At 47.4% G+C, this 12,929-nt stretch overlaps 1 protein-coding gene and 1 pseudogene across 2 annotated transcripts; one reads left to right on the plus strand and one right to left on the minus strand.

The window, feature by feature from the left end:
* The first annotated feature begins 204 nt into the window (after window positions 1–204).
* On the plus strand, window positions 205–2,728 carry LOC100839521 (annotated as a pseudogene).
* Window positions 2,571–6,119, minus strand: LOC100840125 (plastidial lipoyltransferase 2). 2 transcript variants are annotated; one of them, XM_010235639.3, is made up of 5 exons: window positions 5,638–6,119; window positions 4,979–5,243; window positions 4,446–4,596; window positions 3,988–4,289; window positions 2,571–3,254 (listed from the first exon to the last, which is right to left on the minus strand). In XM_010235639.3, the coding sequence occupies exons 1-4, from the start codon at window positions 5,826–5,828 to the stop codon at window positions 3,997–3,999; spliced, it is 900 nt and encodes a 299-aa protein (XP_010233941.1). In that variant the 5' UTR covers window positions 5,829–6,119; the 3' UTR covers window positions 2,571–3,254; window positions 3,988–3,996. The 2 variants fall into 2 exon arrangements, with proteins under 2 accessions (XP_010233941.1, XP_003571039.1); XM_003570991.4 differs by having other exon boundaries at window positions 2,695–3,257; window positions 5,638–6,118.
* Between the last annotated feature and the right edge of the window lie 6,810 nt (window positions 6,120–12,929).

A 12,929-nucleotide genomic window follows, 5' to 3' on the forward strand; every position in this document is an offset into this window, starting at 1 on the left:
TATTTGATTCATTTTGTAACAACATTATATTTGGTACTAATAAATTGTTATGTATATCAATTATGCTAGCTTGTCAGAAAAAAAAAGCCTTTCGAAGAAAAGAAAACAACCATTATTATGCGAATAATTGTACCACCTCCATGTACCAAGGCAAATAATTTCGGACGGTTCAGTTAGGCTTTGGTCCGGTTTCGACTCAAGCAATCAGGCTCCTGCCCACGCACACTGCACTAGCCCACTAGCCTAGCTCGGGATGGCGCCTCATCCCGTCGGCATCGTCTTCCTCCTCCTCCTGGTGGCCTCGTCGTACCCGAGAGCCACCATTGCCGCAGACTCCGTGCTCGGCCGGAAGGTGGCCGGCACCGGCATCGACGTCGAGGATGATCCCAAGCTTGCGGCGGCGGGGCGTGCAGGAGGGAAGTACGCCGTGATCTTCGACGCCGGAAGCACGGGCACCCGCGTCAACGTCTTCAGGTTCGACAAGAAGATGGAGCTCGTCGGCATCGGCGACGGCGAAATCGAGGTCTTCGCAAAGGTATAATATTGTTCATCTGTTATCCGTTTTTGAAACCATGCATCTTTTGGATGTTATATTGTTATTGGTGTGCAGGTGAATCCGGGGCTGAGCGCGTACGCCAGACGGCCCCAGGAGGCTGCGACGTCCATGCTCCCTCTGCTTGACAAGGCTAAGAGCACTGTGCCTAAGTGGCTCGCAAGAAGAACGCCTGTTAAGCTAGGGGTTCGTAAATTAATTAATTAACAAACGTATCTTCAATAATTTCACCTGAACGTAGTTTAATTTAATTTATAGTATAGTCTAGATTGCAGCACAACTGAACTGTAGATCTGGGAACAATTTGAATACTAGTATGTAACTATACCATTTACCAAACAAACGTGTGCAGGCGACGGCTGGACTCAGACTTATCGGAGACGAGGACGCAGAGCAAATTCTCCACGCAGTAATTTTCGTCTTAACCTTAATTAGTATTTAGCTCTACTCTCGTTTTAAATCATGCACCACGATGCATGAAGGACTAGAGAGTAGTGACTTGTTGTTGGATTGATTCCCTGACACTACTACAGGTCAGGGATGTGATCCACACCAAGAGCAAATTCCAGTACAATCCTAGCTGGATCAACGTTCTTCAGGGATCCCAAGAAGGAACCTACCTATGGGTACGTACTACACGAGCTGATGCTCTTAAGGGATCCCAAGAAAAACTGTCTTTGCACTTACTCTGTTTTGAGGATCAGTATTTTTCACGCATTTTTCTTACGTGTAGGTTGCTCTGAATTACCTGCTGGATAAACTGGGAGGAGACTACACGGAGACGGTAGGCGTGATTGATCTCGGAGGCGGGTCTGTGCAGATGGCCTATGCCATTTCTGCAGACGCCGCTGCCACTGCTTCCATAGCGCAGGATCCCTACGTTACCAAAGAGCATCTCAAAGACGTCCACAGGTTGTCCTTGGACCCTCAGTTTACTAGTTCAGCTATTTTCTCCGGTCGAAATTATTTGTCGAAATATTACACATATATTTAGACACTTTTTGCACATAGATATATCCGTCTTTGGACAAATTTGAGACGAAGGAGTACTGGAATTAATGATCTTTCTATTGCAGCTACCTGCACTACGGCACGATGGCCTCCTGCATGCTGCGGGGTTTCACGGGCAAATACAGCTACAACGGAGAGCAATTCGACGCGACGGCGCCGCCACAGGGGGCAGCATACGGCAAGTGCAGAGACGAAGTGATCAAGGCCCTGAAACTGGACGCAGCCTGCAAAGCCCAGAACTGCACCTTCAACGGCGCCTGGAACGGCGGCGGCGGAGCCGGCATGGACGACCTCTACGTCAGGTCCAGCTTCTGCTACATGGCCCTCGAGGTAATTAATAACGTTGGTTGAGAACTTCACTTCATTTTGATGATGGGGATTTGGAAGCTTTTCGAGGGATGATTCTGAACTCTGTTTTGTTGTTGTTCAGGTTGGGTTCATCCACAGCGGGGCTCCCAGCGGGAAGACCACCCCGGCGGCGTTCGGGGCCACCGCCCAGAAGATCTGCGCCATGGGCTGCGTACCCGCTGGTCCGGCCCGCGGACGCGCCATATATCTGCATGGACATCGTCTACGAGTACTCCTTGCTCGTCGATGGATTCGGTAAGTTAACCATTAATTCATGGAATTTTAGTGCCGTTTGTAGTTATTTTAGTTGATACATTGATTGGTCTGCGGGATGTGCAGGTTTGGAGCCGACGAAGGAGATCACGGTTGTACAGAAGGTGAAGCACGGGGAATACTTCCTGGAGGCTGCGTGGCCGCTTGGAGAAGCCATAGAGGCCGTGGCGCCCACAAAGATGACGCTCCAAGATCAAGATGCGTGATTTAGCTAGTACCTTGCAAATAGGGTGTGCGTTAGTGTAACCTTTTGGACACCTTCATCGTTCCATGGTTTGTTTGTGTTTTTAGTTTTTCTGCGGGAGATCGTTCCATGGTTGCTGTAATGCCGGTTTGGAATAAAATAAAAATCGCAATTGAGCAAATCCGAGAAAGAACCAGCCTATTTGTTTAGAGAAGAAAAATAGAATTTCTTATCCTCAGTAAACTATATTTCAAGAATTAATGCAGATTTTGCGCAGCCCTCTCCGTCCCTTCTTCCGTTTGTAGCTGCATATGCTTGAACAAAGTTAAATGGAAACCATTAGATAGAATTACTTGATACTCCTACATCAGTAGGAAGCGTAACTGGTCCCCAACTCTGGGTCTGAACTCTGAAGCCTGAACAAAGGGTACGAGGCACTGTAGCTGCATATGCTTGAACAAAGTTGTCAGCGTAAACAAGAGGTGATAGGCAGAAACTTTTTCTTTATCCAGCATGCATCTGATTGATAATAACCGGGGAACCAGAGATCCGGCAGCTCGATGCAGATTTATCTTGTGCACTGTATCTTCAACATGTATGCGCAGAAAAATTGTTTCGAGGGCCATACGACATAATGAAAATTATGAATGCTCCATACAGATGCACATCTAGCGCACTGTTGCTGCTCCATGGAGTATGATGATTGAGTACTTGCTACCGTAGAACGAACCACCAGCTGGCAAGTTCTGCGTGTTAATCTATCTGATCCTCGTTTGCACTCTTACTTCTTCTGAAAAGTGCATGCCCATCTTTGACGAGGATGCCCCAAGTTTTCCGTTCTTACTTTGTAGTGCTCGATTACATAGGAGAGGAAGCATACATGTTCTGCTGCAAGTTATAGCACATGTATAACGGATCATTGACATTTCAACTGAAGAAACTGTAAGAAAGAAGAAGGAAGTGCATAGCTCACTAATTGACCTGACTACCAATCCCTTGTTCCATCAATGGATGATAAAAAAAGAGAGCTCGTGTGTCTATTCAATTTAGTTTTGTCACTATGAATTTCCATAGCTCACTAGCCTCTAAGTAATTATACATGAGAAAACGAAATCTAGCAAAAATACATTGTACGGACAAACTGCTTGTGCCTTCAGCACTCCTATGGCATGAAGCACATGGCAAATATAGAAGTGAAATTCTGTAGATTTTATTTGTCAGAAGCTTTAATACACAGCATTTGTATGAATATACTGGAAATTATAACGAATTAAATAGCACAATATTTCAAGTGAAAACATATGATTAATTGGTGTTTGGTAATGTCAGCATAGAAGAGAAAGCTTAATTTGATCTATTCAAAACGAAAATGTGTATCAACACTTTAGTATTAGAAGCAACTGAGCATTAGAAGTGTGCGACTATTTTTCCACACAGAAAGTTACACTCAATTTTTGTGTAATACCAGGTCTCATAATGTGCATCGACTTACAAATAGTTTAATCTCCTAAATGTAGCATATTCACTGCAATAATAATTCTTAAAAGAACCGGCTAATGATACTTGACTATTTCTAAGATCATTCTAAATATTTATGGACAGGCACGGCAACACATACCTCTACAATCTAGTTTTCTTGCAGATTCCAATCTGGTCTGAGGTCTAGGGAAAGCTGGAAAACTTCAGCAAACTCCTTGATCAACGATTTATAAGCTAAATCCATCAGTACCGCTTCATCAATGTCTCTTCCACTGGAAGCCTTTTGCAATATCTCCTTAATGCTCCCGACGCCACGATCCTTTATGCCACAGGGAACAATGAGTTGAAATGGGGTTAAATCAGTAGTGACATTTAGTGCTAGACCATGATAAGCTATCCATCGTGAGACATGAATTCCTATTGCTGCAACTTTCTGATCACCTAGAGGTGAAGTAGAGAGGACATATGTAAGAAACGGAACAAAGAAGAATCAATACTTTTAGACATCAGAAATATCAATATATAAGGAACAAAGAAGAAGTGGTAACTGATAACATAATAAAACACTTGGCAGTAACCAAAAGGAGAGCAACATACCAACCCAAACACCAGTGAGACCTTCTATCCTTGATGCCTTGATAGAAAAAGCATATTGCAGGGCACGGATTATCACTTCTTCAAGTGATCTAAGGTACCAATGAAGATCCATTTTGTGATGCCGCAAATTGAGAATCGGATACATAACAAGCTGAGGAAGCAAAATAAACAATTACAAGAAGCATGGATTTTCATTGGCAACATCTAGAAAAGAATTATGTGAAGAACAAAAAAATTGTGTATGCAATTAGTCAAGATCTTAATTCTACAAAACTTTCAATGCTGGTTCTACAGAAGTAGAAAAAAAAGGACAATATTGTTGGCTGCTTCTTTACTTTACTTTGAGAATTTTTATTTAAGCTAGCTAGAACCATAAAACTAAATTGATGAGAAAGTAATCAAGAAACACAACGCCAGAGCACATATACAAATATGTGAACTATACTATCGGATACAAAATACTGCAAATTTGACTGATACATGATACTACAAATTTAATGAAACATAATACTAAGAATTTAATTGAAAAATACCTGTCCAGGGCCATGATATGTCACCTCCCCACCACGGTCAATACGATGAATCTCAATAGGAGCATCCTTTACATTGAAATGTAGGTACTCCTCCCTGCTGTCGGTGCCCAATGTATAAACTGGCGGATGTTGCAGCGTGACTAGAGTGTCCGAGTCATCTGCATCTCTGCCTGCAAACCCTTTCCTCCTCGTAACAACAGACTTCTGCCAAGCCCATGATTTCGCAAAAGGAACCAAGTCCTGATGGAGATCAAAGCATTCACACCTGTTGAATATAGAGTGCCATAACCATGGTCAATGCCATACAAAATTTGTGCAGAACGAAAATTGCTAGTGTCATGACCATATGTTATATTGGCATTGCACTGCTAGTATCAACAATTCGGTTGGCGCTTGGCGCAGAAAAAAGAAGCCCCACTAAAATGGCAAAAAATGTGTTCAATTATCTCTTAAATACAGCAGAACAACTATCCTGACGATGATGATTGGCAGATGATTCTTTCAACCTCATGACTAAAACAATTGTGTTAAACAAATAAAAGGTACATCAATGCTAGGTATCACCGCATCTCTCCATCTTAGAGACGAGTTGCATTTGACTGAAACTAAGAACATAAGCAGATGACCCCATTGCAAATGAAGATGCGCGAAAGGGGTACCTCCTCTTGTCGACGGCAGCGGCATCGCGCAGAAAAGCCGCGTCAGTTGTGACAGCGGTAGGACCCGAGCGGCGGCCGGCAGGCAGGCCCAGACTTGTACTCCGGGAGCTCGCCGAGGAGCCTTTGGTGGTGGCGGCGGGGAAGGATAAGGTGTGGTGGTAGAGAGAGAAGCAGGGGCCAGAGCTCACCATGTCGCCGCCGAATCTTGCTCTGCGGATCGAGTCGCTCGCTGGTTGAGGGAGACCGGATTCGGGTGCTCCGATGGACCGGCGCGCGGCAACGGACGCACCGAGGGGGAAGACGGGTGGGAGGGTTTGAGGGGAAGACGGGTGGGAGTATGGATGGCACCCGCCGGGTTCGGGGCCGGGTCGGGTCTCGGGTACCCGCGGGTAAACCCGACCCGTGTGGCTGAGGGACGGCGCACGCGCGAGGCAGAGCGACGGCGGCGGCGGGCGCGCGAGGTGAGGGCGGCAGCGGCCGGCGCGCGAGGCGGAGCGACGGCGGCGATGGGCGCGCGAGGCGGAGCGATGGCCGCAGCGGGGGCGCGAGGCGGAGCGACGGGCGGCTGGGGCGCGGGGCGGCGTGGCCCGTGGCGGCGTGGGAGGAGCCGAGGAGGAGTGCCGAGTGGAGGAGACGAGGAGTTCGGTTCGGTGGCGTACAGTGCCGAGTGGAGGAGACGAGGAGTTCGTGCCGAGTGGAGTTAGGTCAGGGTTTTCACACGAATTGGGGATTTGACTGGCCGGATGCATATACTGACATGTGGGGTCTTTATTACGAACCGGGTTTACGGGTTTCCGGGTTCGGGTTCTGCTCTCCCAGACCCAGACCCGCCAGACCCAATGGGTCCAGGATTTCTCCTGTTTGCAGACCCGTGGGTTTTAATTTTTTCCAGACCCGCATCTAATCGGGTCTAGACCCGTCAGGTAATCAGGTTTCGGGTACCCATTGCCATCCATAGGTGGGAGTTTTTCGTGAATTTTGTCGACTCGTTGCTTTCATCCGTCCTTTTGGTGGTGCGGACCGGGCCAAGCCCATCTCCTTCACGCTCTTCTCCGAATCCAAATACCAGGCGAGCTCTTCTCCGACTCGAAATCTTCTCGCTTTGCCCCTTCTAAAAAGCTCCGCCCGCGAGCTGCCGTCTCGCAAGATCCATCCAGGCGTTGGGGCACGGTGGATAGCGCATTGGCGTGGCAGCCGATTGGAAGAACGGCGGTCACGACGGCCGTCGCTCCGAGACACCAATGGTGACCAGCGACGCGACTCTAAAGAAGGTAGGATAAGAGTGGCGTGCCAGTGGAAAGCGCGAGGAGAGCAGCGAGGTGAGAGGAGATGATGAGAGGCTGAGAGCGTGCGGCGGCGAGCGCGTTGCCAGTAGCCGGCGGGAGGAGAGCAGCAGCGAGCGGCCAGAGGTAGAAGACAGTGGGCGGCGGCCACCAGAAGCAGGCCGAGCCAGCATACGAGGAACGAGAAGGTTGGGGATGAATCGGGATCATGGCTGAACGGGAGTTGCCTAATCCCAGCCAGCTGAGCTTTTTCTTATTGGTTGTTTAGTCACTAAAGTAACCCAAGAAACCATGTATACAAATTAAAAAAAACAGAAAATTTATTTGTCAAGTATTTAACTGGGACACTCCGCAAGAACATACAATTCAGACCAATTAGCCAAAAAAAGCAGCGTATATAATCAAATATAAATCAATACGTATCAAGGTGAGTTTCTTTGGCTAAAAACGCAGCGTATATCTTGGAAAGCAGTCTTGATTCTGAATCTTCACCTCCCTTATGCGTGGCGTAGATCATGCGAGGCCATGATGGCGGCGTCCAGCCCGGAGACCCCTTTCGACTACGGTATCGTCGTTGGAACTTGGGTGTCCTTGAGCAGGATAAAATGTCAACAAAACGTAAGGCCCATCGAAAGAGCAGATCTGGAGGGCCATCAAACGGCGACAAGGGGTGCAGCTCACCGGCGAAGCGCACTTGGGCGGACCTTATGTCGATGACGGCGTTTATGTGGCTTATTGTTTAAGTGAATATGTGCATTGCAACTTTATACTATGCATTGAGTAACCAATTACTATTTGACCTGCTTTCATACAAAACAACGCACGCGAAATCAACATTTATGTCCTGCACATGAGTTTGTCAATCCGTAGCAACGCAGCCCACGAAAATAAACATATCATAAACACATCAACATTTAATTTGACGTTTTGATACAATTTTCCGTTGTTCCGTAGCAACGCACGGGTTCTTTTGCTAGTAGTTCACATATTTGTATCTGTGCTCAAACTTACCGGCGAAGGGGAGGAGCTGCGGTGGCAGGCGGAGGGTGAACGGATCCGTTGGTGGCAGGCCCGAGGCCGGCCGGATCCGACGCATTCCATGGCTGCGGTGGCAGGCCGGAGGGTGACCGGATCCGTCGGTGCCAGGCCCGAGGGCGGCCGGATCCGGGGCTTTCCATGGCGCAGGGAGGAGGACGGCCGGCTCGGGCAGAGGAGATGGGTGGCCTTCGTCAACGTGCTCGCGGCTGTCGGCTTAGTAGAGATCGGACGTGGCCGAGATCTCATCTCCGCGGCGACGCTCAGATCTGCAAGAGTGAAAGAGAGTGAGGGAGGAGAAACCAGGAGAGGGAGAGAGAGGGTGAGAGAGAGTACCGGCGGTTGGAACCGACGTCGAGGCCCGTGATGGCCGGTTCAGGCGAGGACGAGCACGGGATGGTCGGATCTGAAGAGCTTCATGCGCTAGCCAACGCAACCAAAAGACCGATCTGATGGAAGGGGCTAGGCAATCCACTTATACTTCAACACTCCCCCTCCCGTGTGGCTCCCTCGAGCCTAAACGTGGATCGAAAGTGCGTCGCGATTTAATTGCGGCAACCGGGTCTCGAACTCAAGACCCCATGGCTCTGATACCATGAAGAGCTTCATGCGCTAGCCAACGCAACCAAAAGACCGATCTTATGGAAGGGGCTAGGCAATCCACTTATACTTCAACAGGATCCGGCGGGGATGAGCGCGGGATGGCCGGATCCGGTGGCGACGAGGGCCGGGAAGGACGGATCTGGTGGCGATGAGGCCCGGAGGGAGGCCGGCTGGTCGGAGGGGGCCAGGACGCTGTCGCGCGTTGGGTGGTGGGGAGGGGGTAGGGAATAGGCTGCACGAGCATGGGAGGGGAGGAGGAAGGAGGACGGAGACAGCGGGCTTGCTGGGAGGAGAAGGAGCAGAGTGGAGAGCTCGGGGCAGAGAGATGAGGAGAAAGGGGGCTCGGGGAGAAAAATGTGACGGCTGAGAGGGAGAGAGGAGTTGGGGATGGGACTTTTATACCACCCCTGAAAACCCTAGGCCTATTGGGCCGGCCCAGTTAAATGGTAGCCCCAGGAATTCTATCAGTGGCGTGCACACGCTTACAGATCGCCACTGATACTAGGAGATTCTCCAAGTCTTCTGTTTATCTATCAACGGCGATTCCTAACCTAAAAATCGTCACTAATAACATTTTTAGAAATGAATAAAATATTCATATTATATTTGGTGGATGCAAAACAAATTAAACACTTCTGCTTTTCAATGTGTTACTACGTGTTTGTATTACATCAGCCATTTCAATCCAAAATTCAAAAAATTTGTGAATAAAGTTGTAGGATTATATGAACCTTTTGTACTAATTTTAAATTATAAAATTCAATTTCAATCAGAATAGGCTGAAATTTGACATGGACTCTTAGTTAGTGATAATGAGCATGCATAATTAAATTCAAGAAGAAATAAGAAACTTCTACCTAGAAAATGTTGATTTTGGCAAGTTTGGGTAAAAGCTATACTTGAGGTTTACTCAAATGGACCGAAACAAAAGAAATTATATGACTAATTTCATATTTTCACACAATTTTTTTTGTAGAGGTATATTATGGTAGTATTACTCTCCATGCCAATTCTCAGACTTTTTTGAATTTAAATGAATTTAATAAATTTAAATAACTACAAAATGTCCAAATAATCATTGAAATTTGGGCATAGATATTTTGAATCTTGAATTTAAATGCTTGGTGTAATACAAAAATATTGTAACTCATTCAAAAGTACATGCGTTTAATTTTTTTTCACAATCACATAATATAGTATGAATATTTTACTCATTTAAGAAAACAAGCATTAGTGGGGATTCTTTGAAAGATCGCCACTAATACTTGGTTTTTTTATTTTTGGAACCAAGTATTAGTGGCGGGTTTTGGGAGGCTCGCCACTAATACTTGGTTTTTGGATTTTTGAGATTTCTGGACCCGAGCATTAGTGGCGATTCGTGGGAGAATCGCCACTAATACTCGGGTTTTGGATTTTTGGGTTTCTGGAACCGAGCATTTGGGTTTCCCCTTCATGTGTGCTCTTAGCACACTTTGAAAGTGCACGCATGCAAATCACAGCTGCTGCATCATAAAACAGCCCGTGATGATTGAAGGTACCCACTGGCCGGCTATCGTGCAAGGAAGCAACAGCATGCAGCACGGAGCTTTGCTCCTTTGGTTGCACGGAGCCGTACGCGCTAGCTCACTATCGCGCGTACGTCGCGCTGTAGTGCAGCCCTAATTAGACAAGAACTTTGCCGGCATTTAGCAGGAAACCACGGTCCGCGGTAAGCCGGCCACAGCAAGGAGACCAGTGCTTATTTGGCTTTTAAGGCTACAAGCCAACGAGCTAAACAAACACCTCGCTTGCACTAGCTAGACAAAAGAGACTCCAGCCGAAATTGCACAAGCATATATTTCGGTGCTTCTCTTTCCGACCGGAGCTTGTACAAATTCCCACGTCCAATACCCTTCTCACGCCCACGACGCCCAGCGCCCCGTGCTCCTCTGCTCCCCTTCCCGGTGCGCCAGATTCCGAAGAGATGGCGCGGCGGCAGCCAGTCCAGCGAGAGGTGGCAGGCCGCGACTCCTCCTCTTCCCCAGCCACGGCCCTCCCTTCCTCTTCCTCTTCCTCCTCGGTTCGCTCTGACGGACGGACCCAGACCCAGTGCCGCCGGGACCAAGATCCAATTCCCGAAGAGATGACGCGGCCTGCCACCCAAAACCCTCAAAGTGATTACAAATTACCAGAACTATGGAAATAGATGCGCTTCTTAATGTGTTGTCTTTTTCTCTCGTTTTGTTTTCTTGAAAACACAACGATTGGTTGCCGCGATTCAATTAGAAGAAAGAATTGACCCGTTTATAAGAAAAACTAGGCCTAAAAAATAGAAAAGCCGTACAAAAACCTTGACGAACACAAACTACCTGACAAAGCTAGGTGCAGGGCAAAACCTGACAAAGCTAGGTACAGGACAAAACCGACGCACCAACCACACCTGCAAAAGCAAAACCTCCTCCCACCCCAACAATGCCGAACAAGGAGCAAATCCTTGTCCATAGGTAGGTAGAACTAAGCTTTTTCATGACCGGAGCAAAAAAGATGCCGCCAGAATGGAATACTCCATTATGACAAGGATGGTGTTAGGCCCTATTTGGTACTAGAGTTTTTGGAGTGTTTTCTAGGGTATAAACCACTCCAAATTAGAAAACACTACAAACATCAAATGGTTGTTTGGTAGGAAAGGTTTGGAAAGGATTATCCTAGTTTCCCAACAAAACACTCCATTTTTTAATCAAATTAAATCACTTCTCAAACTAGCGTTTTTAGAAAGGACACTATTGTTTTGGTATTTTAGGGTTTTGGGTGGTGTTTTGGGTTTTTGAGTGTTTTGGCCGAACACCCAAAACCCTCGAGACAAAAAAATACACTACACCAAACAAGGCCATATGGTGAGACTATGCATCATGAGGTGACCGGAATGGGCGTGAGTACATTGTCCTGCTACAGACAAGTCAGTACTATACAACTCCAGTCTTAGTCATGTTACGAACAACAGAAAAAAGAAACACCACCATTGCCATACACCTACATTAAACATCCGCTGGTTTGCAATCCATCGACATTGTGTGTGGCCAGGAATTCCGAAACGGTGTCACAGTAGCACAAACAGCATGACAACGTACCATTATCGATCTAACGGTAGGATGCATTCCGGGTCAGATTCCCCACGGATCAAGGGGGTTCACTCAGGTTGTTCGCCTACTCCCTCCAGTTATGCTGCTACCTTCATTCATCATCGTCAGACAAGCATACCAGATCAGTGCCAGCCGTTGCGCCCGGGGGCTCACTGCTCAAGCCAAGGTTTTTGTTAAGCCATTTATCCAAAGATACTGAATCAGAATCAGACTGCCGCGTGCCTGAAACAGAAGGCCCTACACACCCACTTGGCAGCACATTCGATGCGACTGAGGACACGATGCTGGACGATGTATTGAAACCTGGTGGTGGTGTTAGTTGCGCAGATGCACATGAAATTGAAGATAATGGCGGTAGCAGGCGAGTTGGATTTGAACTTGACGACTGAGGTGGTGGTCCCTGGTGGGTTTGATGTGGACTCGATGGTCTCACGGCTGCTGGTGTAATCGGGTGTGAACTTGAGAGCGAACTTGACAGTGATGGGTTGCCTTGGGAAAGTGCATGTGAAGGTGATTGTCTTACTGGAGTCGCAGGAGTCAGTCGCAGGAGTCGACTGTGTCCTTGCAGATGCGCCCTCCAGCCTAGTTGGAAGCTGCTGCTGATGCGCCCCTGGAGGCAACCTGCGCTAAAGATGAGGAGCAGGTGCTCGTGCTAGTTCACCCTGGACTCCATAGCTTCCACGCAACGCAGCTGGTGTTTGACTAAAAGGAGCTGATGCAGATCTGACAAGGTTGGCTGGTATGGACGGACCCGGTCGGACTGTGTGTGAAGATGGCGATGATGTACGAGACACCTGTAATAATGAGGATGGTCGATCGACCTGTAATGGTGATCGACCAGGTGACGATGACACAATTGGTGGTGCAGTCAATGTCACCCCAGGCCTTGTCAGAATTTGCTGAGAAGCCTGAGGTGCCTGGCCAATTGGAGGGCTATGGGCTCTAGCTGCAGAACAAAGAAAGAAATGAGCATTAGCTATAGAGTATAGACAATAGAAATTTAGTCGACTTAACTAACAACTACAAGCTTTTTTTTCAGTACAAGCCTATCGAAAAACTGCAACAACTGGGCATTTCGGATAGACTAGCTGAAAATGAAAAATCATATAGATAAATACCTTGTGCTCCAGAAGAAGATATGAATTTGGCCCGAAAATCGTCAGCTAGTGACTGGTTGAGGAGAACTTTCTCACATAAATCATCAAGAGTCTTCTTTTGCTGAAGATGAGTGGAATCTTCTTCTTGAAGTAAC

The sequence above is a fragment of the Brachypodium distachyon genome, chromosome 3, assembly GCF_000005505.3.
Source record: "Brachypodium distachyon strain Bd21 chromosome 3, Brachypodium_distachyon_v3.0, whole genome shotgun sequence".
Lineage (NCBI taxonomy): Eukaryota > Viridiplantae > Streptophyta > Magnoliopsida > Poales > Poaceae > Brachypodium > Brachypodium distachyon.